At 35.9% G+C, this 26,693-nt stretch overlaps 1 protein-coding gene across 2 annotated transcripts in view; it reads right to left on the reverse strand.

The window, feature by feature from the left end:
* The window catches only part of SLC24A3 (solute carrier family 24 member 3), a 744,046-nt gene that overhangs the window by 197,308 nt on the left and 520,045 nt on the right, over nucleotides 1–26,693 (reverse strand). For both annotated transcript variants that reach the window (XM_051975857.1, XM_051975856.1), the window contains exons 4-6: nucleotides 20,388–20,462; nucleotides 12,289–12,373; nucleotides 10,181–10,284 (exon numbers count right to left, since the gene is read on the reverse strand). In XM_051975857.1, coding sequence (XP_051831817.1) covers nucleotides 10,181–10,284; nucleotides 12,289–12,373; nucleotides 20,388–20,462 — 264 coding nt within the window. The remainder of the gene's footprint in view (nucleotides 1–10,180; nucleotides 10,285–12,288; nucleotides 12,374–20,387; nucleotides 20,463–26,693) is intronic.

Raw genomic sequence — 26,693 nt, forward strand, 5'->3', positions numbered from 1 at the left:
CATATAACTTGTAAATAAAAAGCTATTAAAAAAAAAAAGACCTGACCATATCACTCTGCTTAATCACAGATCTTCAATGGCTCCATATACATCTAGGATAAAACCGAAAATCCTCAGGTTGACACTTAAGGCCCTCTACAATATGGCTTTCACTTACCTAAATAGTCTTACTTTGCACCTCATTATATGGTTTTTCATTTTAGTCTAACCAGGCTGCTAACAGTTCCCTATGTAAAAATATATATACTTTGTTGTTGCTATTGTTTTTTTTTATTATAACTTTTTATTGACAGAGCCCATGCCTGGGTAATTTTTTTTACAACATTATCCCTTGCACTCATTTCTGTTCTGACTTCTTCCTCCCTCCTTTCACCCCCTCCCCCAGATGGCAAACAGTCCTGTACAAGTTAAATATGTCATAGTGTATCCTAGATACAATATATGTGTGCAGAAATGAACAATTCTCTTGTTGCACAGGAAGAATTGGATTCAGAAGGTATAAATAACCCGGGAAGAAAAACAAAAATTCAAGCAGTTTACATTCATTTCTCAGTGTTCTTTCTTTGGGTGTAGCTGCTTCTGTCCATCCTTGATCAATTGAAACTGAGTTAGATCTTCTCTTTGTTGAAGAAATCCACTTTCATCAGAATACATCCTCATACGGTATTGTTGTCGAAGTATATAATGATCTCCCGATTCTGCTCATTTTACTTAGCATTAGTTCATGTAAGTCTTGCCAGTCCTCCCTGCATTCATCCTGCTGTTCATTCCTTACAGAACAATAATATTCCACAACATTCATATACCACAATTTACCCAGCCATTCTCCAATTGATGGGCATCCATTCATTTTCCAGCTTCTAGCCACTACAAACAGGGCTGCCACAAACATTTTGGCACATACAGGTCCCTTTCCCTTCTTTAGTATCTCTTTGGGGTATAAGCCCAGTAGAAACACTGCTAGATCAAAGGGTATGCACAGGTTGATGACTTTTTGTCATCATATTGTTTTTGTTGAGTCATTTCAGTCATGCCTTATTCTCCATAATCCCATTTGGGGGTTTCTTGGCAAGATACCAGAGTGCTTTACCATTTCCTCCTCCAGCTCATTTTACAAATGAGGAACTGAGGCAAACAGGGTTAAGTGACTTGCCTGGGGTTCCACAGCTAGTAAATAACTAAGGTCACATTTGAATTCAGTTCCTCCTGACTCCAGAGTCAGGGCTCCATCCCCTGCATCACCAAACTACCCCATAAACTATATAGTGAAGTTAACAAGTAAACTAGGCAGAGTGCTATGACCAAGGCCATCTCCCGTCATATATCTTGCCCCGGATCCAGATGGGAGGTAACCTTGCACATCCCTCCCTCACTTAAATCCAATTCACTTGCATGTCATAGCATCACCTTCCTGATGTCATGGTCCTCTTTGAGAACAAGAAAAAATAACAGCAACAACAATAAAAAGAAAGGTAAAAAAACAGCTTTCCTTCAATGAGCTTACAACTAATGGGAAAGACAATACACAAGCAACTATGTACAAACAGGATAATTTGGAGATAATCAAGAGGGAAGGAATTAGCATATTACCTCCCTTGGTGATTTCACCAGCTTTGATGATTTCAATTACTCCTTCCATGCAGAAGACTCTTGGGTCTATATATCCAGCCTTACTTTCTCTCCTGAGGTATTGTCATGTATCACCAACTGCCTTTTGGGTATCTCTGAATATTCAATTGAATGTCCTGTAGGCATATTAAACCTCAACAAATCCCAAATAGAAAAGTCATTTTCTCCTAAATTCCTCTATTATAGTTATAGGCACTACCATTTTCCTGGTCACCCAGGCCTATAACTTTGGTATTGTTTCTCAACTCTTTACTTTTATTTATCCCACATATCTGATAACATTGGCAAATTTTGCAGTTCCTACTCTCACATTTCTGATATACATCCCCTTTTCTTCACTCACAGGACCACCACTCTAATTCAAGCCCTTATCTGCTCTCAGCAGAAAGCTAATGCAAGAGCCTTTTAATTGGCCTCTCTGTCACATTTCAATTCATTTTCTACTCAGCTGTACTAAATTGTAGGAGATTTTCCTCCCACTCAGTAAATTTCAGTAGCTCCCTATTATCTCTGGTATCCTATTTGACTTTTAAAATCTATCACATCATGCTCCCTTGCTTTTTTTCCAAACTCCTTACACCCTTACCACCTCCATATACTTTACAAAACACCATTTTCCTTCTTGGCAAAAAAGGAACTTATTGGCACTTTACCCACTGTGCCATCAGTTATCTCTGGGATTGGATATCATTTCCACCTACCTGAAGCTCCTGTCCTCTTTCTCACATTTCTTCAACGATCTATCCAAGAACACAATTTCTGCCACTTATGGGCAAAATCAAGTAACTCCTGGATTTCCTGCAATTCTATTAAATGAAACAAAGTCCCATTCTCTTGTATTTTTCCCTGTAAACCCAAGTTTAGGTAATGAAACCAATAAAGTACAGCCATAATCACCTTAAATCATTTTTAATGGTTCTCACTACCTGCTGATTTAAAAATGACTACAATTTGGTAGGATGGATCACAACAGAGCACAGATGGTGCAATTCAATCAAAAGCCATGTTCTCCAAGACATGAGTGGTGTGCTTACACACTGTGGCCGGATTAGAGAACCCTGTAGCTTTTATGTAAAGATTCTGGGACAATTTACAGGAAATCTGTTTCAGTAACTGCTTATATGGGTCACATTTTCTACTGTCCTGCACAACTCCCCTCTATTTTGGCCCCAGGGAAAGAAATGCAGTATTCACCAAGACTCTCACACTCATCGATGAACTGTTTTATTTGAGGCAGGTTAGACATTTCATGGCACGCCCTTCTCTTGTTTGGGTCCCTATTTCTGAATGTGGACAACAATTCCAGGATTCTTGTCTGGCTCTGATATAAATTGTTCTCTGCTACTATCTTCTTACTTTTATCATGATATTTAAAGGCTATCCTGCTCCCCCAATATATTCTCCTGTGAAAAATAAATCCTTTCCTATGTGTAATCTGTCAAGGCTCCAGAGACAAGGAATAATTTTTCTTTTTATTCTTGGTTGCTGCTATACCTCTGAAGTTCTAAGGGTGATAGAATTAAAGATTCAGAAGTAGAGGAGACCTTAGAAAATATTTACTCCAACCTCTTCTTTTTTTAACTAATGAGGAATTTGAGGTTCATAAGTTTTGTGAGTTATAGCAGAAATAGATTACATAGATAAGTGACAGATCATACAGATAAGTGATCACACACAAGGACCTGAGTTATCACACAGATAAGTGACAGATTTGGTATTTAAACTCAGGTCCTTTGACCAAAAATTGGTCTTTCTATTACCTGATATCACCTCCTTGATTTGTCTAGTGAGGTTACCATGTTAGGGATGGACTTCGTCCTAGGATCTAAGACAGGACTTCCTCCTAGGACTCTAGGAAAATACTTACTCCTAGAACCTTGCTAATAATTGGTAAAGACATTGCTGTGTATTATGCTTAAATTGGAAGAATAGGTTATGTTTTGGATTAAGGATGATAGCATTTTGGAGTGAAGGAGAAGCAAGAGAGGTCAACTAGTTTATTTCCCTATCTTCACCTCTATGGGTGAGCATTTCACTGACTTACTCAAATTCACACAACTCATTAAAAAGCAGAAAGCAAAGCCAGACCATGGCTAAGTTTTTCTAAGCCAAGATGCCAAGAAAACTAAGAGAAGATGGAAGGAAATTTAAAGGAAAATGGTACAACCTCAACCATTTTGTCTAATGCCATTCTATTGAGCAAAGCAGATTGCTATTAGTCCTTTGGGGAGCATGTATAATTAATTCCCCCTTAACATTAGCACAAATTATATTTATTCACTAAGAAAATTGGTGTTTGGTATTTGAGCTAACTGCTTTTAAGCAATATCTTTTTCTGCTTAATCTTTTACGATTATTGTGAGGTGACGTGTATAAAATTTTATAATTGATATTAACACATGATGGGTTGAAGATTTCTGAAAACAGAGAAACTGATCATATAATTGCACCATCCCAAATTACTCTGTTGTATTTGGGCTGACATATTTACTCCAGACTATGCATAATTCCTTCTAGCAGATATACCGGACTGCATTTTGAGAATGCCATCCAAATTGGTTTAGGGATTAGCCAAGAAGATTTTGATCTTGGGCTTCAAGTATCCCAAGAGTCCTTAAAACTGCCAGTTCTAACACAAAGAAAGCTGTATTATACATCCTGAGTTTATAGAACTATTCAATTGTGATTCCTTCTGAAGTGTGACTTTTTAAAGATGGAGTAAAGCATCCTTGCCTTTCACCAATCTTATCATATAAAATAAAATCAAAGATCATGTACTATACTAATAGAATTTGATTTCAAGCTCTATTCCTGCTTAGTATCTTATCTGGGCCTAGAGTAGTAATTGGTTGGGCCTGATTAGAGAAGACTAACTCTTTCAGAAAAGGGGATCTGAACTAAGGCTCATGACTAGGGATTATAGGGATAGGATTATAGGGACATAAACTCTGAAAAAAAGATCTGAAATCTAGATATTAAATCATGAATAGGGAAAGGATGGCTGAGAATACTGTAAGTGGGGCTCAAAAATTAGTTAGAAGATCTGAGGAATTAATGCTGAGGCAGAGTAAAAGATTAGCGGAGGTCCAAAGAGCAAGGAATCAGCAGAAGGTGAGCAGATAATTGATAATAGAAAAATCCAGCAGCAGGTTTCAGATACTCAGCCAGTATAAGAGTAGGGTCTGTGGACAAAAAGTCAAGCTACTCAGTGAGTCAGAGTTTACCACTACTACTTTTGCCTGGCCTCTAAGACATTTCCGAATTCTGAATGCCATGTGTTGTCTATTGGTATTTAGTTAAGGGATTTTCATCAAGGAATTATAGTAAACAGAAAAAAAAAACTGGGCTGCTTCTATGTTACCATGTTTAGCAGTTCATCTTCACCATCTGTTTAGGGGTATTCCTGGAAACTTAGTTGGGGGAGCTGCTGCTTGATTACAAAAAACACTATACTTGGACATCATTTGAAATATATAAAAACTCTAATAATTTAACCATTTGGGGAGAAATATACATAATATAATCCCCTGTAGAACTTCCTTTTTTGTTGTATGCAACACTCCTGAACAAGAATTCACAGATCACCTGCAGCCCCCCTAAAATTCTCTACTTCCATCCTCTTGCCAATTTCCCCAGAGGGTTCAATCAATTGATAAACAATTATTAAGCACCTACTTTATGCCACACACTGAGTTAAGCAATGAGAGGCATTCTTGACCTCAAGGAGTTTGCAGTCTAAAATGGGGAAAAAGCATGCAAACAAACATATGCAAAACGAGGTATATTTAGGACAAATAAGGAAACACTGAATAGAGGGAAGCAACTAGAATTAAGAGAAGTTTGAGATAAGAGAATTATGATGACATTGGGAACTTTAGAATATAAAAGAGAATTCTTTATGCCATACAAAACATTCCTTGGAGGAAAAGGATGTTTTTGCACAATCTATAACTTAGTGCTTATGACTGAATATTTAAATTAGATGACTTGGAATTGGAGGTGAAGCTTCAAAGGGTGCCCATTTGTGATGCTGTAGGTTCCTAAGTCTCAGGTATATGCAGATATGTGACTTCTATAGATACATAGCGAGGGTGGAGATGGGGATTTTTTTTAGTTTTGTGTGTTTTTGCCTGTGAAAATGCTTCAAGTTAGGAAGAAAGGCCAAAGTTGGGAAATGAACTTGACTTCCAAACTTCCCACTAGAAGTGTGAACCATATACTAATAACAACAAACAGACTTGATACCTAATCTGTGATCAGATCAAATGATTTAATTTGTAATTTGATTATGTATTTCAAATTGTATTGCTCCCTAAATACTGAATCTGGGCACATAATTTTATATTTCAGTTAGCCAATATGAGGGGTTCTTGAATTCAACATGCAAATTCATGACTAACAAACTGGAATCATGTTGCATTAAGAGATGTGGTATTTTTCTTTTTGCTTTAGAAAACAAATTTGTAAGACTGTAATCCTTCTGCTACTTCATAATAGCCTGAAAAAATCTATCCCTTGAATTTGCTTTGAGTACTCATCTGTAGCCTTCTTTTCTCATTCAAAGCCAGAATATCTCACAAGAACATAGGACCTTTGGCATGTTTGAAAATTGCAAAAGCAAGAGATATTGAATTATACTGAATCAACGAAGTCTCTAATTTAGATGGGAGCACAAACTTAGTCTGCTTTATTTTCAGATGGATAACTTATCTAATTGTAGGAAGTCTGACACAGTAGAATGCATTCAAAAAAAGTACACAGGTCCTCAATGACAATTATTCTGTATTTTACATTTACCATAAATAATAAAGCTGATAGATAAAAAAGATTGGATTTATTAATTAATTCAATTTCTGAGCTCAATTTCTGATAATACTACAGTGAAACAGGTGTACTTTCCATGATGTAATATGGTGTCATCTCATTTATTTCTGAATTGCTTTCCCACTGATCAGATGGTTCAGAAAGCAAATATTTGTCTGAGAGCTTCTGAGAGCTAATGATAGTTCCCTCCCTTGGCGTGATTTTTCATTTTACAATACTGTCTCTTCTTTTTCTCACAAAAAAAATACAACATGAAGCTGTGTCTTAGTTGCCCTGGAGTTGGGATACTTCCACTCAATGGGCCAGGCAAATTCTTATGGAATGAGACCACCAGAAAGAAGTTCTACTGGTGGAGTTTTAGAGATTGATGCCTATTAAAAAGAGTTTTCTTCTATTTGATATCACTGGGTAGGGGTGAAGGAAAAAAATGCTCATTTAAAAATGGTGAAATAAGATCTTGAACCTTATGGAGAGTTTACATATTGACCCTGCTACTTTCTACTGGGATGGTCTTGGATAGATCAAGCAACCATTTTGTCCCTCAGTGTTCCCGTCTGAAAAATGAGAATAATAGCTGAAACAATCCCTGTGGTACTTGTCCTGTGAAGTTATTGAAAGAAATCTATTGAGAAATTATTATAATAGTGGTAATGTTTCCCAGGGCACATTCTCGAGAATCTTTTGGGTAATATCCAAGATGTTTTAAGCCTGGAGAAGTAGAGGTGAATGGATTATAAGGAATAAAGTGTTTCTGAACAGACCATATTGAGCTTTGGCAAATGAGAATGGATTTTCTGGGAAATCTAATTGGGCATGGAGAAATGATTCATAAAAGGAAGAGCTGGCACATACTCACCTAGCCGATAAAAGTAAATTGTTGTGTCATATAATATCTATATGGTCTCTATGACGTTATAGGTTTAGGGAAAGAGGGGAAAATCTTAATAAGAAACAGAAAGTACTGTCCAAGAAATCTAGCAGTCATTCTATATGCAAGAGTTCTTGCCAACTCAGTGATTAAAATATGCTGTTAATGAAATAGAAAGCATAAATGCATCAAAGCCAATCCATTACAAATAAGCAAGATGGCATTTGGAAGACACTTTCCAGTCATTTTTAAAATGTCTTTACATCATTTCCTCTCCCTTTTCAATATGCTTTTGAGTTAGATTCCAGGTTTAAATGAGTAACCAACTAATCACCAAACTAATGATGACAAGACTAATAATTACACTGCTAATAGTGACAGTGCTAATTAAGATAATGCTTATAAAAACAAACTCTCCTTCAGGACTTGATTATTAATCTTTGAAAGCTATGAAAAAATTCCAAACATATCTTTGGTAAGTCAAGTGTGAAAAGCATCAAGAACTTGGATGGATATTCTTCTTTTTGCTCCAGTTAAGCATTTAGGAGACAGAAAATGGTCCCAAAGTGAGGTCAACTCTGAGATTGAGTATAAAAGATGACTAAGCCAGAGGTCAAAAGAAAAAGGAACCTCAAAAATTGGAAGCTGAAATGGCTCTATATTCCCTGACTGTAGGATCAATAGTAATCTACCTACAGGAATCTTGCCTATATTTTATGTTCATACCCTACAGGAGCATCTGGAGATGACGTTGGCTTTGTTCCAATAAAAGTGTTTCTCTGGTTCAGCAAGAGGCAGTCAACTTCAAATGCAATTAATGAAAATTAATAACCGAACATTAAAATCATAATGTTATCAAATATATTGAAACAAGGAAGAAGGAATGCTGGAGATAAAGCAGTAGAATGATGATCCTCCTGAAGTCTAGAAAAGAAAGATGGGGTTAGACTGGTGAAGAATTTATCAGACTATTTTCAACACCACTTAGAAGAAAGAATTCAAATAAGAGCAGGGTGGCTCAGCAAGTTAACCATGGCTGGGTCAACAATATTTCCTAAGCAGTCTTCACATTATTAATCAGGTGTCCCAAGTGCTTCAATGTTAGCTTTCTGTGGTCTAGTGAATAAAGTTCAAACTTTTAAACTTGGCATTCATGATTTTCCATAGTCTACTGCCACCCAATACATACTTTATCTCAAGCTACTCTTTTCCAAACTGGACTATTTTGCCATTCTCAGGACATACTGCTTCTGTGACTTTGTTCATGCTGTTATTTATTTATTTATTCCCACCCCCCCCAATTATATTTTTATTTATTTATTTAATAATAACTTTGTATTGACAGAATCCATGCCAGGGTAATTTTTTACAACATTATCCCTTGCACTCGCTTATGTTTTGATTTTTTCCCCTCCCTCCCTCCACCCCCCCCAAGATAGCAAGCAGTCCTGTAAATGTTAAATGTGTTGCAGTATATCCTAGATACAATACATATTTTTTAGAACCGAACAGTTCTCCTGTTCATGCTGTTATTTATACCTGGGATGTTACCCTTCTACAATGCCCTGTATTGAATCTCTTTAATGCCTTACTTTCCCTCACCCCATCAATCCAATCAGTCATTAAATCTTGCAATTTTTACCTCCACAAGGTTTCTCACATCTGATCCTTCCTCTCTCTATTTATGTACCTACCACTGTGGTTCAGGTTCAGAAGTAATGCTACGTCTCACCTCAATCATGGCAGCAGCCTCTACATGCCTCAATCTGATAGGACACTATATACTGTGGTGTTTAAGCTGATTTTCCTTAAGACCATGTCTGTCACTCCCCTACTCAGTCCATTCTAGTGGCTCCCCATTGTCCCTGGGATAAAAAAATATAAACTTCTCTTTTTTGCTTTTAAAGTTCTTTTCAAACTATTTTTCTAATGTCTTTGGACATTAATCTCTGTCCTATTCTCTGTGATCTACCTAGATTGAATTTATTTGTTCCTAACAAAAGGGGTATGCTAAAACCATCTCTGACTCTTGAGAGTTGTTGAATTTTTAATATGAGCTCAAATGCTACAAATCAGAGATAAATTTGTTTGTTGATTATCTAGATTTTAGAAAATGGTGGAGAAAATGTTAACAAGGCAGTTTAAGCTTAAAAAATATCTTTCAGGCATACTTTTTTATCTTTCAAAGATTCAGTTGTTAAACATACATTAGCACATCCTGGGCCTAGCTACCTATCGGCTCTCCCCCATCTTCAATCAAGGCTCTTTATTTTCTTATATAAGAAATATCCTATAATTTCACAAAAGGTATATAGGTATCAAAGATTCATGCTTAGTCATGAATGAAATACAAAGCTTACAGAACTTTCCCCAATGAAGATATATGGCATTTGGTTGTTCCAAATTCATGGTACCAAGGTAAAGTAGGAATTTAAATGGGATGAAAAATTGATAAGAGATCAATGAACAGCCAAAGGAAGCAGTTGAAACTTGGGAAAGAGCTATTTAGGATTGAGTTTAATAGGAGACATTTTATTTCAGTCATTTCCTTTTCCCATGAAACTTTGTCTGAAAGAGTCCTGGTTCATTCACCAATTCCAAGTTAGCTATCTTGAACAAACTAGTTTGTATATGACTGGAGTTTCAAAGTACTCCACTGAGATGTTTTTATTCTGGGTTTAGCTGGATGACTGACCAGGTTTGGAATGTGAAACACCTATAAGTTGATATAACTTGACATATATTTAGAACAGTGGGTCTTAGCCCTGGCATGCCAGCTCTTTGGCTAAAATCCCTCACCAATTTGAACTGCTACGGAAACAGCAATTTCTTCAAAGATAGTCCAGCTTCTTGTCTTACCTGCCCAGCAAAAAGCCCACAGACACCAATGATGCACAGAATATTGAAAACAGCTGAGCCAACAATGGTTCCAACACCCACATCTCCTTTTGTGATAAAAACACCTGAAAAACAAAGACGAAGTTATTGAAATATTACTTGACTACACACACAGACCCTTTGGGGCAATAAAACTGTATACCCTTAGACTTGGCAATTACAACCCTCTATCCCAAAGAAATCAAAGAAAAGGGAAAAGGACATATTTGTATAATTTTTTTATAGCAGTTCCTTTTTAGATGCCAATAGTTGGCAATTGAGGAGATGCACATCAATTGGAGAATGGCTAAAAACGTTGTACTATATTATTGTGATGGAATAGTATTGTGTTTTAAGAAATGATGAATAGGATGGTTTAAAAAAACCTGGAAAGACTTATATGAACTCATACAAAGTGAAGCAAGCAGAATAAGGACAACATTGTTCGCGGTAACATTTCTGTAATAATGATTAACTGTAAAAGATTTAATACTCTGATGAAGACAATAATCCAAGACAATTCCAAAGGATTCATAAAATTCTCCTTTTTTTCCAGAGATATAACTGATAAACTGTGAATGAAGATTGAAACACAATATTTTACTTTTTTTTCTTTTTTCTTTTGCAACATGACTAATGTGGAATATGAGCTCAAATGCTACACATCAGGGATAAATTTGTTTTGTTGATTATCTAGATTTTAGAAAATGGTAGAGAAAATGTTTTGCATAGCTTCATATGTATAATAGAAATTAAATTGATTGATTACCTTCTCAAGGAAGGAGAAAGAGAGAATTTGGAACTCTAAATTTTACTATATGATTGCTAATTTTTATACATCATTGGGAAATATTTAATAAGATAAGTGAAAGTATATTAAAAGAAATAAACTACTTTATGTAGATTTGCTTAGTCCCCAAATTCATAAATTTGGTACTTTTTGGTATTTATAGAAAATAAGCATGGCTTAGGAGGATTAAACTAGAGAGGTTTCTCTTGTGCAGCAAAGCAGAATTACTATATAGAATCTTCAACACTTTTTATGAGGCAAAGTCAAATAAAGTTAACTTATCCATAAATTAAAAACAAACAAACAAAACAAAACAAAAAACCAGAAAGGGGAGCTGGCGGTCCTCATCTACTATACTGACATAACTCACCTACCTCAACATAGCTCACCTATACATACACATATGTTTCTAGGCCTCCATGTTGGCATATAATTAGTCTTAAAATAAATTACTAGGATATTAAGAGTGTCCCTCTTAAGTAGGCTATGAAATTGAGACAGTATAGTTATTTTGTGGGAGAGCAGAGTTTCAGACTGTAAGAGACATGTTCACAACATGAAAAAATCTTGTCAGATCTATCATGGGTCACAAAGGTTTGCCATTTATTATGTGAAATAGCTCACAGGCTTAATCAAATATGTCTAAGCAAGTCAGAAACATAGAGCATTAAGCAAACATCTTTTGGTGTAGAGGAGGAACAGGGTCAGGGTCTGAGGAGTAAAGGGAAGAACCAGAGAGGAAGTAGGAAGAGGCCACAGAGAGGATCAAAGAGTTAGATGTAGTCTGTGTGACTGATCAAGCCTCAGACTTGTCTGAAAACATGCTAATAAGCTGAAGACAGGATAGGCTGATTAGAGTTATTGAAAATGGAGGCTGGATGAACTGATTAAGAATTCTGACTTTACATCACCTTTCATCATTAGTGAAAGTTCCAACAAAACAAGGTTTAAAGGCAACGCTTTTATCATTCATTCCCCATTCTTGGGGCATCACAGAGAGAGAACTTGGTGAACTGTGTCATCACATAGTTACTTACATATAAATATCTAGTGATTTGACACAATTACTTAAAAGAGTAAGTGCACCATAGTAGATGGTGGATTGGTCTTGAAATTAGAAGGTTCTTAAATACTGTAACTGTGGGACCCTAAACATGTCATTTAATATCTGAGAATCCCATATAACTTTAAGACTGTTATCTACAGAACTTATCAATCTGCTTTGGTTTAAAGATATTTCACATCTGAGACTGACATTGCAATTATAAGTCCAGACCAAAACAATAACAAAAATATTTACCTATAACAGATGTAAATAACTCAGGAGCTGAACTTCCAGCTGCCATGAAAGTGGCTCCAGCCACATCTTCACTGAGATGGAGACGCTGCAGAAAAGTATAAGAAAGACCATCAGTTCCTGATCATTATGACAAAGAATAGAAAAAAGTGGGCAATCATTTAAGTGGGAAAATATACAGAAGGGGCATATTAAAATATTATTCTTTACAAAGGCACATTTTCCAAAGTTTTGTATTTTTGTAATTTCATGCCATGGTAAAATAATTTTACATTAAGTGAGGTAGGAAAAGGATAAGGATAGAGAATTGGGTTGGGGAGCTCAGAAAAATTTAATGAACAAAAATGGAAATAATATCCAGAAGTACATGCAAGGAGGGGGTAGGTTGGGAAAAGGGTTTGGGGATATGTCCAGCTTAAACACAATTGGTTTATTACTCAATATTATTAATCATGAAAGACTGACTTCATAGAAGACAGAATGATACATCGAAGATGAAAGCTAGAGGGAGGAGGAAGGTGGAAAATAAGGAAAAATGGAAACAAACATTCAAAGAGCCATACATAAGGTTGAGGGACTATTGGCAGCTAAGTAGCCCAGTGGATAGAGCTTTAGAGTTAGAGTCAAGAATTTGTGAGTGCCAATCAATATTTCCATGTTTACAACCCATTCTATAGATTTTTACACACACACACACACACACACACACACACACACACACACACCCCTTGCTTCTTGGGAGAAAATTAATATGATTAAAGCAGAAAAGCCCAGGTTTCTCAGATGAATCCTCTTCCACTTATTTTGGACACCTCACTCTCTGAGCTATGATGATCTGCTGACAAGGAAGAGGCAATGAATAACAGACTCAGGAGAAAGGATGTGCTGGAGTGAACTCTGACCACTTGTTTTTTTTTTTTTTTTTTAATTTTTTTTAATTTTTATTTTTTTTATTATTTTTTTATGACCACTTGTAAGAGTATATTATTTACACTTCATGAATCAGCACTTTCTAGAAATCTGGGCTTGATTTATTGTTTTTGATGATTATATAGACTTAAAAAGTGTTAATAATAGGGATATGCTTAAATTATGTGTACATACATTTTTCTCCATTAAAAAAAAAGTTTACCAGATACTCCTGGTCAAGATTATGTGCATGGAGGCCAAGTTGTACATGAAAAATTTAAAATTAAAACACCAACAAACTCTCTGAAGAGGCCAGTGGCTTAATTGGAGGTCCAACATTTCCCCATGTCCTAGTGTTGGAGAGATGTGGTTCAGGAGACAAGTCCCCAAGGCATCAGCAGGGAAACTCCTTCATGAGATACCGAAAAGCCTATTTTTTTAAAATGCTAGATTTTACCCTTCCAGGCACAAAAGTAATCATCTGAACAAATATTTATTAAGCACTTGCTTCTTGAGAAGCACTATGATAGATTCTGGGGATTTAAAGACAAAAATGAAAACTTTCTCCACCTTCAGTGGGCTTTCATTTTGAAGAAAACATGAGCAAGAGCAAGTAAAAAGATCAGAAATGGTATCTTTTTCTTTTGAAGAAGAGAGCACCTGAGTCCTGCTTTGAAGAAATTTAGACAGTCAATAAGTTTTTATTAAGCACTTGACACAGCTAAACACAGAAGATACACTGGCAAAAACAATCTTTCAAGTAGCTTGCAATCTAATGGAGGAGACAACATGCAAACATGAATGCAGCATAACATGGGAGTGATCCCAAAGGGAATATACTTCAGGGAGGAAGGAATGGGGTCTGCAGGCAGGGAAAGACCTCCTGCAAAAAGTAGTATTTGAGCTGAGTCTTGAAGGAGGACAAGGAAGTCAGAAAGTAGAAGTGAGGAAGAACAGTCCAAGCATTGGGAGACAGTCAAGGAGAAGGCATAGATTCTGCAGATATTTTGTGATAAGCTAAGTCACTATTGTGATAAGGAGGCATGAAACCTCCAGTGGACAGTAACACATAACATTTTAAAAATGCTATTGCCCTGGCTCTGACCACTAAACTCATCATGGAAAAATGGAAACCAGTGCATGGCTGGGTTGGTACTCATGACAATATTTCACAAGTGTTGGTAATGATTAGATGTCTCATTGGGATTATATCACAATTAAGATATTAATTAATATAACACATTAAGAACTGAGGAGTGGAATAAGCTTTTCACTCTTGGCAAAATATTTTATTTCCCCTCTCTGTTCTTATGAACTAAGCCAATGTCCTGGCAAATGCTGATCTTGATATATTCTAGAAACCAAAGTTGCCAAAGGATTATTGTATTCCTATGTGAATGTCTAATTATTGAAAGTAGACCTGGAGAATAATACTGAGGAAACTCTGGAAATGGGGAGTATAGAGACATCTCTAGACTACTGCATTCCAACACAAATTGTTTACATGAGTGACTCTGTACAGCAACCAGTTCAGAGCTACAGCCTATGTTTAACTACATCTTAACTGAAAGCTATTGCTGATTAGGAAGGAAAGTCACATGGGAGAATGCTTGTTAAGATTTGCTTATGATTTCACCCATTTGATTCATAAATAAATACTTCAAGTAGCTAATCATGGAATAGAAATAACCCACTGCTAATGAGTAAAAATCAAATTTCCCACAAGTATATTTTAGATACTAGAAGCCATGGGATCCTTCCTCAAATGGAACCACTCCCTGGTTGTATTTCATTTCTCCACCATCAAGGGGCAGTGTGGTCCAGTAGATACAACAATACTAATTTGAAAACAATTAAACAGTGATTCTTGTAAACTGCAAGACCTGAGTCCCTACTGCTGATTGAACATGGACATCATGCTATGGAAAGAAGAGGTCTTTATGGTCTAAGTTGGAAGTGAGAATTTTTGTGAGGCTGAAGGCAGGACTACAGGAAGGGGGATGAAGTTATTTGGGTTTTTGGCCCACATGAGAAGACTATATAAATGAAGTTGTCTAACACCCCACAAACCAAATATGGATTACAAGAGTTTGGCAGTCTGTTTTATCTTATATTTTTTTATTGTCAGCTCTAAGAATTTGATTTATTCAGTTATTTATTTTTTGGGGGTTATATCTGACATTTCATGACCCCCTTTAAAGTTTTCTTGGCAGAGATACTACAGTGATCCTACATTTTCTTCTCTAGTTCATTTTATGGATGAGAAACTAAGGCCAACAGGGCTAATTGCTTTGCCTAGGGTCACACTGCTAACAAGTGTCTGGGGACAGATTTGAACTCAGGAAGATGAGTTTTCCTGATTCTAAGCTGATCTTGGACTTGTACCTCCTAGTGACTACTAAGAGTTTAAACACCACTAATTAATCAGAAAGATGAATTAGTTAGACATTGCCATTTGCCTTCTCAAGAACCTTCAGTAAAATCCAACTCCTTCAGCTTTTTCTTTAAGTCTCTCCCCAACAAGATCCTTAACAGATTTTAGCAACTTTATCTCCTTGAGACAATGGGTGGCAGAGTGGATGGGCCTAGAAAAGAAAGGTCTGAGTTCATACCCATCTGCTGACATTTACTAGTTACATAACTTTAGGCAAGTCATTTAACTTCTACATACCTCAGTTTCCGCAAGTGTAAAATGGGGATTATAATAATACCTATCTTTTAGGGTTGTTATGTTCTTCAGATTTGATAATACTTGTAAAGAGGGGTTCAGCAAGCTTAATAGGTACCAATTTTTTTTAAAAAAAATTGGCCTTTAGAGCAAGACTGAGAGGTATTATGTGTAGAAGTTTCCTTTATTATGTATATTATGTGTAAAGGAAACTTCCTTCCTTCCTTCCTTCTTTTCTTCCTTCCTTCCCTCCCTCCTTGCTTTCTTTTCTTTCTTCCTCCCTTTCCTCCTTTCTTTCTTCTTTCCTTCCTTCCCCCTCCTTCCTTCCCCACCTCTTTCCCTCCTTTCTTCCCTCCTTCCTTTCTTTATTTCCTACACATATACACTATATATGTCTATACTATATATATACACATATATTAGTATACATATATATATATATATATATATATATATATATATATATATAAAATTTAAGTGGTTCCTCACCCTATAAGGTTAACAGGACAGGTATTATTATCTCTATTTTCCAGATAAGGAAAACAGGTCTAGAGAGGTTATCTGATTTGTTGTACATCAGATAACTAACCAAAGCCAGAGCTTTAATCTGAATCTTTGGTGGCTTAGTCCTCTTCCCTCTGCACTGTGCCTAATTTTATCCTTTCTGTCATTGTAGGGCCAAGTGACATCTCCTCTGCAATGCCTCTGCTTGCTGCAAGGACCTCTTCCTTCTTTGATTACCACAAAGTATAAGTTATCTATGCTACTTCTTTAACATTTATTATAGTGGTAGTGACCTTTTTAGAAGTATACATCTTGTTTTTCTTCTTAGATTATAAGCTTCTTGAGGAGCTCATCCTTATATCTCTTTGCTCCTCACAAATGTTTAATAACTATCTCACAACTGAGTCTCTGTATGGGTTTTAATTCATACTTCCAAAGTTGATTTGTTCTCTCCTCTCTTTGGTACCTTCTAATTTTCTCTTTCACTTTCCCACTGATTCTCTCTGATCCTAACTTGTCTATATCAAATGCTGCAGGTTTTTAGTTGCTAACATTGTGCTTTGATGAAGGATGTTAATCCTATCCTTCTTCACTGTAACTATTCTCAAACTGAAATTTGTCATCTTCCTTGTTGCCCAAGGATAGCTGCTCCTCCCATCTGGGCTATGCTCTCTAGGAGAGAGCAAACTGCCAAAAAAGGTAACAATAGTTTTAGTTGGAAAAACCTTCCTAGATAGCCATGAGATTTCCTCTCATCTCAATCCTATAATCTTGTGAGAAAATGTAATTCTAGATAAAAATTGGCCCCATATGATGTAAACATATACAGATATACACAAATGTAAACTTTATTCTTTACCACCCACAAATCACATGTCTAATATTTCTTAAACTATCCTGACAGGTCAGAGAAATCATAGCAGTTCTTTTTATGGTAAAAAAAACTCCCCAAAAGCCATTTTTATATAAGATTAGATTAGACTTGAGGGGGAAGAGGAGGAGCAAAGTGCTTTGGAAAACATGGTTAGGGATGATCTCTTTTCTCTTCTTTTCCTTTCTCCTCTCTGGTCATTTTCTGACAAGGGAAAACCTAAGTAAAACTATTTGGGCTCTAAAGTGTTTGAAGTTCCTGTAACTCTCCATTTTTATCTTTTTTCTCTCTTTTCAATACTTCTTCCCTACAGGATGCCCATGCTCTGAGGCTGCTAGATTGGCCCAATTCAGCAGAATTTTTTTTTTGATTGATTCACGTGATCCCTCCTACACTATCTCATTTCAGAAGATAATGGTAAAGGAAAGAAGAGAATAAAGCTGAACACAAAAGAGTAAACCAATTGGATTCTAGACTTGCAAGTATCATTAAATAAAATCCATTTTTGCTTATAAAGTATGTTCCTATCTGCTAAGGGGTCCCATCAGCAAAATAGTACCCAAAATGGTATGGACACTATCCCTCCTCAAGGGAAGCATTCTAGAAAAAGAGCTGATCTTAGAATCACACATGTGAGTTTGAATCTTATGGTTGCCACTTAAATACTCATAAGACTTATGCCTAGAATGTACTCCCTCTTTACCACCAACTCTTGGAATCCCAAATTTCCATCAAGGGTAGGCATTAAGAACCATCTGATTCATGAGACCTTTCTTGACTGCCTTCTTTCTTCCCAACTTCTCATTTCAACTATCTCTTTTGCACCTGTCTATATATGTTCATGTTGTCATTCTTTACTAGATTCTAAGTGCTATTCCAAGTTCCTTGAAGGTAGTTACTTTCACTTTCATCTGTGTACTAGCTCCAATTTCTAGGAGTCTGGCACATAGTAGGCACTTTAATAAGTGCTTCTTGAGTCATTAAAGTCATATCCTCGTATGCATCAGTTTCTTATAATTAAGTAATAATGGCATTTACATAGCATTTAAAGGTTTGTAATTCTCATTTGATCACAATAAGACTATGAGGTCAATGCTATTATTATTATTCCCATTTTGCAGATGAGGAGACTGAAACTGAGAGAAGTTGGGTAACTTTCCTGGGGTCACACAGCTAATTAGGTATCTGAAGTACAATGTGAACTCAAGTCTCTTGATGACAAGTCCAGCACACGTATAAGCTTCTCATCTCTTTGCATGGATCAAAGTCAATATTCCCTTTGCTACTCTATATGTGGATTCCTGTTATGATTATGATTATTACTTCAGAGAGGTAGTAGAGTATCTCCCATGGACTTCTAGTCAGGGAGACATCTGACTGTTCTGAGTGTGACTTAGATAGTTCTTTAAGATTGTAATAAACAAATGGCCAATATGAGGTTGGGTGTGGAAGTTTCCATATTAAAAGTTCTCTATATTGATTAAATTATACTTCTAAACCCAAGCCTCAGATTAGAACTTCAAAGATCTATCATTTTGGCACAGGGAGTATTCTCCCTACAGGCCCAGATCATAATCTTGCCACAACTTATTCGATGGTTTTTAAGAACTACTAAGACATTAATTACCCAACATCTTCCTGGTAATGAGCCTCTTCAAATTCATCTAGGTTGGCCCTTAGACAGACAGATATGTCATCCATCACCTTGTACCCCTTAGAAGGCTTTCCAGGGGAGGAATCTACCAGTGCTTGAGCTCCATAGGCAGGCAGAGTATTCAAGGACTCAGACTTGTTTTTGTCCCACAGTGAATCATTAGAGAAGGAAATTAGTGAAGGATTATGAGCAATATCAGCTGGTGGTATAGTGGATCAAGCTCTGAATCTGGAGTTAGACTGACTTATTCTCAGGTTAGCCAAGGGACCCTGGGCAAGCCAATCCACCTCACTTCCCTCTTCTATAAAATGAGGATAATAACAGTACCTAACTCCCAGGTTGGTTGTGAAGAAAAAATTGAAATATTTGTGAAATTCTCTACAAACCTTAAAGAGCCATATAAATGCTACTATTTGTTATTATATCAATAATAAAGCTTTAAAAGAAAAGTATTGGCTACATTTTAAACAATAAGTAGCTAGGTTATTTTTTTTAACAGCCTCATTCTCTGGAGGACCCACATTTTTGAGAAACCACAGAAGGAGCTCCAGATTGGAGGTGTGGGAGAGAGAAATCCCTTTTCCCAACTGGGATTCTGAATTTTAAAAAATGCCAAAGAGCTTCCAGATAAAGGGAATTGAATTTCAAAATGTACAAGGGAGATGAAAGGGGAGAAAGAATGAAAGAGTTGAAGATATGGTGAATATTTTTTGATTAAAGCGATTTAACTTGGTATTCAGTATCCTTCTTATTATGATGACTTCTAACACTGTCTCTTTTCCTGGTCTTTATTCCCAACTCTTTCATCTTATCTTTTTCTAGCTTCTGCTTTGAGAATTATATATACATATAGAAAGAAAAAGAGGGAGAAAAATTGGTGTCTGAAAGTTTCAGACTTTGCAAGGACCTGTATGAAGCTATAAAAGAAGGTTTCAAGGGGAAGAAAAGGGTAAGAAGGAGGAAATGGAGATGGGAAAAAGGATTGTATTATATTGCTTTGTAGCCATGAAAATGATAAAACTAGTTTTGTAGTGAGTTTTACCCAAATCTAGGGGACAGTTCCCCTTTTGGTTGAAGATTTCCTAGAAATAACTAAATTGTTATGTCCCAAATTAAGTGAACAGAAATGGGAAGGTTCCCTTCCAAGTGGTACTATTATTAGAATCCCATTGAGAAACAGTAAATGACTCAATTATCCGTGGTGGAAGGGAGAGAGAAAGGGAGGGCAGGAGGGACACAGGGAGACAGACACACAGAGAGACAAAGAGAAAAGACACACACACTGGGACAGAGACAGAGACTGATAGAGAGAGACAGACACATAGATACAGAGACACAGAGACACACACAGACAGAGAGACAGAGACAGAGGCAGAAAGGGAGACAAAGGGAGAAAGAGCGAGAGACACATACAGAGAGATAGAGAAAAAGAGAGGAGAGGGAGGGAGGGAAGAAGGAAGGGATAGAGAAAGAAGGAAAAAGAGAAAGATACTTACTTCACAAATCTTTTCCAAGGAAGGGACAAAGAAGTCATCACACACAATGGCCAAAGCATAAAACATGTACATGGCCTGAAAGAAAAGAGAAAATACTCAGATCCAGGACATCAAAATGATAACAGCTACCATTTACATAGTTCTTGAATTTGTAAAATGATTTTTGCACATTATCTTATTTGATCCTTACACTAGCCAGTGAGGTAGGTCCTATCATCCCCATTTTTCAGTTCAATCTATCAAACAGACATTCATTAAGCACCAGAAACTGAGTTCTGAGAATTTTAATATAAAGAAGGAAACTATTGCTGTTACTATGTAACAATGTTCTCTTGATTCCGTTAATTTCATTTATTTTGTGCAAGTCTTTCATGTTTTTTAAAGATCATCGAGCTCATCATGTCTTACAATACAGCAGTATCTTATCACAATCATATACCACAACTTGTTCAGCCATTTCCCAATTGATGGGTTCCTGCAATTTGTAGTTCTTTGCCACTTCAGAGAGAGTGCTATAAACATTTTAGAACATATAGGTTCTTTTCTTTTCCCCAATCACTTTTGGAAATAATCTTAGTAGCTGTATTGCTGGGTCAAAGGGTATAGATATTATAATAACTCTTTGGGCTAAGTAATTTTGACTAGTAAAACCACTCAAATTTACTATAAAAGATATATGAAGAAAGATTCTATTTGTATCCAGAGAAAGAATTGATAAATAGAAGTATGTGTAGAATAATTTTACATAATTTTACACATACAGACAACATATATATTGTCTAATGGTAGCTAAGGTGGGGAGGGGAGCAGAGGGAAAAAAAGGGAAAAAGATGTTTTTATGATTATTACATATTTAAAAGAAAAAGCAAGTTGTACACAATAGATTTGCAGTTTTATGTGCAATCTTTTTATTATACTATATTATAGAAATGCTTGTTTTATTCCATAAATTAAAAACAAATAAGAATGAAACAGTCTCTGTTCTCATGGAACTTATATTCTAACAAGGGAGATGACTATACATATGCACATGCACGCATATATACAAATATGCAGAATAATAGAGAAATGAAATAGAAATAGAGCACAAACAAATGAAATACAAGGTAGTTTGGGAAGGCACTAGTAGTTGGACTACAAATAAAGAAACTGAGGCTGAGTGAGTTTAAGTGATGTGTGAGGCAGGATTTTTACTAAGATCTTCTTAGCTCCAAGTCTTACAATCTATATATTACAGGTAGGCTGCCTGTACTGTAAATGAAAGGCCTGGAATTTTAGCTTTGAGATAGATTGTTGTTGTATTGAAGTAATGTTTCTAATGAAACAAGTATAATTAAAATCACCCCAAACACAACAGATTGTTTCAATGATATATTTTGTCATTGCTAGATAACAATTTATCCTAAGGCTTCATGAATAATTCCCTTTGACTTTGTAGATAGTAGTCAAGTAAAAATAATAGAATTCCAAAATGAATTCTTGCTCTTAAGATCACAGAAGGCCACATTTTCCTTGTGAAATCCAAATACGTCAGCTACCACTGATACTATTTTGCTGCTTCTTCAAGCTTTCAAGGAAAGGTAATAAAACTACTACAAAATAACAATTATCTATGTCTTCCCCCATTATACATAATGTTTAAATTGAAAAAAGTTTTAGGGAGTATAAATCACAGCTTCTTAAACTGTAGCTCATGACCCCATATAGAGTCTTGTAACTGATTGTTGGGGTTGTAAAAGTACAATTTATTATCAGTAATTGTTTGCTTTGCATACCTATTTATATGCCCATATATCTGGGGTCATGTAAAAATTTCTTAGGTGAAAATGGGTCACAAGTGGAAAGAATTTAAGAAACCCTGTAGAAACCATTATTCCTGTGCTTAGAAGTGAGGAGGAGTCCATTATAATTTATATACTTGATTACAAATTAATTAAATAAGTTACTAGTATGCTAAAAGTGTAGTATGCCTATATATAATTGCCCAGAGAAGAGCACAGGAATACTTATATGCCTGTTGTGGTTAAATGAATCCTAATTATTCTTCCATGTACAAAGGAGAGAAATGGGACTAACAGCATATATGCTGAAGTGTGAATTCATTGCAACTGGGAAGTGACCTCCCTCATTAAGAGTTGGGTCCACAAAGTTAGTTTAATTAGTGGAGCCTTCCAGTCATCACTTTGTGGACATCCTTGTCTTTTCCATTTCTTTCATCGAATCAGTTGACAGGTTCTGTCACTTCTACCTTCACAATATCTCTTGTCAGTGTTCCTTTCATGTTACTCCTTGAGCCTTCAGTCTAGTTCAGACCCTGGTCCACCTCCTACCTGAACTACTGAAATAACTTTTTAATTGGTCATTTACTTCCAATGTCTCATCTTTCCAACCCATCATTCACATTAGCTGCCAAATTATTATTCCTAAAACAGTCTTACTCATGTCACTCACCTGTTGAAAAAACTTCAGTAGCTCCCTATTGCCTCTAAGAAAAAATGCAAAATTCTCAGCCTGGCTTTTCAAACTCTGTACAAGAGGGCTTCCAACTATCTTTTATATCATTCTATTTCATGCATTATATTTCATTCACTTTAGCTCACTATCTGTCACCTATCTCAACTCTGTCCTTTTTTATGTTGTCTTTATCATCCCTCCTAATGCCCCTGGTCTCCCTCAGCTCTCAGAATCCCTAGCTTTCTTCTAAGCACAGCTCTATAACTATATCGTATAAGAGATGTTTTTTTAGTATTCTATCCCTCCTGAAGGGCAACTATGTGACACAATGGATAGAGATGCTAGCCTAGAGTCAGGAAGACTAAACTTCCTAAGTTCAAATCTGGCCTCAGACACAATGTCTGTTTGACCCTAAGCAAGTCACTTAACTCCATTTACTTTAATTTGTTCAACTGTAAAATATCTGGAGAAGGAAACAGCAAACTATTTTAGTATTTTTGCCAACAAAATCCCAAATAAGGTCATGAAAAGTTGGACACGGTTGAAATTACTAAACAACAGTGATAAATCCCTCCTGAAGAATTTTAAGGGCATTGCTTTATATTTACTTAGCAACGTGTATTTTGAATATCTTGAGTAGAATGTATGCTTCTGAAGGGTAGGAAATTAATTTTGAGGGGCTTTGTATAACAAATGCTTAGCATAAGCATGTGTACACATTTGAGGAATGCTTAAGAGCTTTATAAATGTTTATTGAATTGAATTAAATTGAATTAATAATTGGTGATTATGTTGGACCTTGGTTGTCAAAGTAATCATGAATGTTTATTTTTTTTAAACCAAGATGCTATAGGTCTGCTGCATCCTCATGACCCTACTTTTTTTAAGGTCCAGCCTTAGCGCTTAGAATGCCAGTTCCCTTTTATTAATTCTTCATGTCAGCATCTGTCCTTGCGATCTGGACTCCCTCATTATGGAGGTGAACCTGTTGGCTGATAATAATAAAACCTCACATTTCTTTAATTCTTTAAGAATTGTAAAAACAGCAACAACAACAACATATTTTCTTTTATTCCATCTTTATATGATTAGGTAAGTGTTATTATTATCATTGCCACCTTACAAATGAGGAAGTAGGGGCTTTATGCTAAAGCTTGCCCAAGGTCAAATAGCTAGGAAACATCTCAAGTCAGATTTTTTTTTAAAGCCAGATTTTCTGGATTTCATCCCCAGGACATTATATACAAAGCTATGCTGCCTTTTTTTTTTTTTTTTTTTTTTTTTTTTTTTTTTGCTTTTCTCTAATCTTGCTTCTGAAAACAGCACACAAAAGTGTGTTTTTTTTTGGGGGGGGATTAGAAATTTTATTACTAAGAGTCATAGGAGACATATGAGGCTTTAAATTATGCAAACTTTCTGGTCCTACCTGAAAATATCATGACACTAGGGCCTTATTGTTTCTTAGTTTCTCTTCTGTGTTCTGACTGAATCCTTCTTTCTAAATCTTGTCATCTGAATCACTTGGTCAAATCCTGTTTAGGCAACATGCTAGACCTAAGTTTAAATCTTCAGACTGAAGTAGATTTGATTTTTGACAAATATTATATGTGTCTTAATGTTTCCATAATGTTTTTCTCTAACCAAGCTCCAGGTGTGGAAGCCTCAGGCTTACAGCAGGTATTGTCATATTTGATCTTAAAGAGTTTTTCTTTGGGTTTCAGGCCTAAAGATACTTTATGTTTGCTCTTTTTTTCCAATGGTAATGGGTCTATTTGAATCCTGTCTTTCCCATTGGCTCCAACAACAAATAAGAAAGATTCTTTCTTGGTTGGAATTCTGTTATTCTCATCTTCAGATCTTAGGATGCCTCGTATTTGGAAACTCTGTTCTTTTTTCCCCTCTTCCTTGTCATCTCTCTCATTTTCTTGCCTTTACTTTTTCCCTCTGTCTTTTCCTTATCTTTTTTTTTTCTGCTTCCATCTGCTAATTCTTTGTCCTGATTGCTTGGCTGCAAGCAAATTTGACAGCTGATTGTTACAAATGGTTCTGTCCTTTGTGAAGCTGGATTTAGCTACTGCCCTAGATCAGCATCTGAACCTTTACTTTATGGAGACCATATGGTCTAGTAGCACAAAGCTCAGGCTATCATGTTTCTTTTCCTGAACGTGGCATTCTCTATGGCTCTTAGGGTCCTCCTATCAATTTATCAGTCAAGAAGCTTTTATTCAATACCTACTGTGTGCCTTATTCTAGGTACTAAAGATATAAAGACAAAAATGAAATAATTTCTACCCTCATAGAACTTACATTCTCTTGGGGGAGACAATATGTACATGTATAAATATAATCAATATAGATACATCTTGTTTAGTAATGTCTGATTCTTTGTGATCCTATGGATTTTAGCATGCCAAATCAACTGTCCCTAGGGTTTTCTTGGTAAAAATCCTGGAGTAGTTTACCATTTCCTTCTCTGGTGAATCACTTTTTGTTAGACCTATCTATCTTGGATCACCCTGCATGGCATAACTCATAGTTCTATTGAGCTATGGAATCCCCTCCATCAGGACAAGGCAGCGATCCAGAAGCTATATTCACATACCCTTGTGAATGTGTATAATATACATGTTAAAATATATGTGTATGTGTGTGTGTTTATATTTTATGTGTATGTGTGGGGGGGGGGGCGGCTGGCACAAGCAGCTTAGAAAAGGATCAGGAACATTTGCAAGAATTGTAGTTGAGCAAAATTTTTAAAGGAAATAGGGAAATATTTTCCAGACTTACTCTGCTTCAAGCCCAAACTGGCCTGTTTGTTTTCCCTCCTACCATGATCCCATTTTTGGGATTCCAAAGACTTCAAGTTCATTATCACAAAGGAATTGATAGGGTCTGATCACCTTCATTCACTTCTTCATCTAATTTCATTTACTTGTCCTTAGATACCTTCATACCTCTTCATGACAATGGGTTTTCATGATCCAGGTTTACAATAAAAAATTATCTTAACCATACAATAAATTAAACATATAATTATTACTCTTGCTATTAAGAGTAGGGACATAACAGTAGGTATTGAAGATGATAATTGTTATTGTTGGTTTTTAAAAACATTCTTTTGATGTGTCATGATTCCTAAAAAACCATTAGTAATTATTGCAGACCAAATATTAACTTGTGATGATAATTCTTTTTAATTAATGAAAGATATTAGGTGGTTGTCAGTGGTAAATAACACAAGGCTTAGTCTTCTCTATCACCCAGGCTGATTTTCAGATCAACCACAATGTCCCATTTCCTGAATACATGTGAAGGCAAGTATCCCAACCCCTTGAAATGACCGCACCTCTTCCCCTGAGTTATACAAATTGCTATTTTGTGCTGCATTCAATTTATTTGTATTGAGTGCTTACTGTTTGAATGATCCTGAAGGAGAAAGATAGTCAGTAAGCTTCGAATGTTTTTCCTCAATCTTTACCTCTTAGCTTCACTAGCTTCCTTTGTGCCTCAGGTCAAATTTTCTCTTTATAAGAAGTCTTTCTGGACCCCAAATGTCCCCTTCTTCCTCATTACCTTTCATTTTCAATATTTTCAAATCTATGCATTTATATTGCTATTTGTATGTCTTATCCTCTGTTAGAATGGGGGTCTTTGAGAACAAAGCCTCTGTGCTTAATATAGTGCTTAGTCCATAATAAATGCTTAATAAATGTTTATTAACTGATTATATTATTGATTTGATACTTAACATTAATTATTTTTCCTTTTTCTTTTATGTATCAACATCTTATCTCCACAAATACACTGCTTGTTCCAAGTCAGTTATGTTTTTGGCTATCTTTTACTTGTCTT

The sequence above is a fragment of the Antechinus flavipes genome, chromosome 2 (genome assembly GCF_016432865.1).
Source record: "Antechinus flavipes isolate AdamAnt ecotype Samford, QLD, Australia chromosome 2, AdamAnt_v2, whole genome shotgun sequence".
In the NCBI taxonomy this organism is placed as follows: Eukaryota; Metazoa; Chordata; class Mammalia; order Dasyuromorphia; family Dasyuridae; genus Antechinus; species Antechinus flavipes.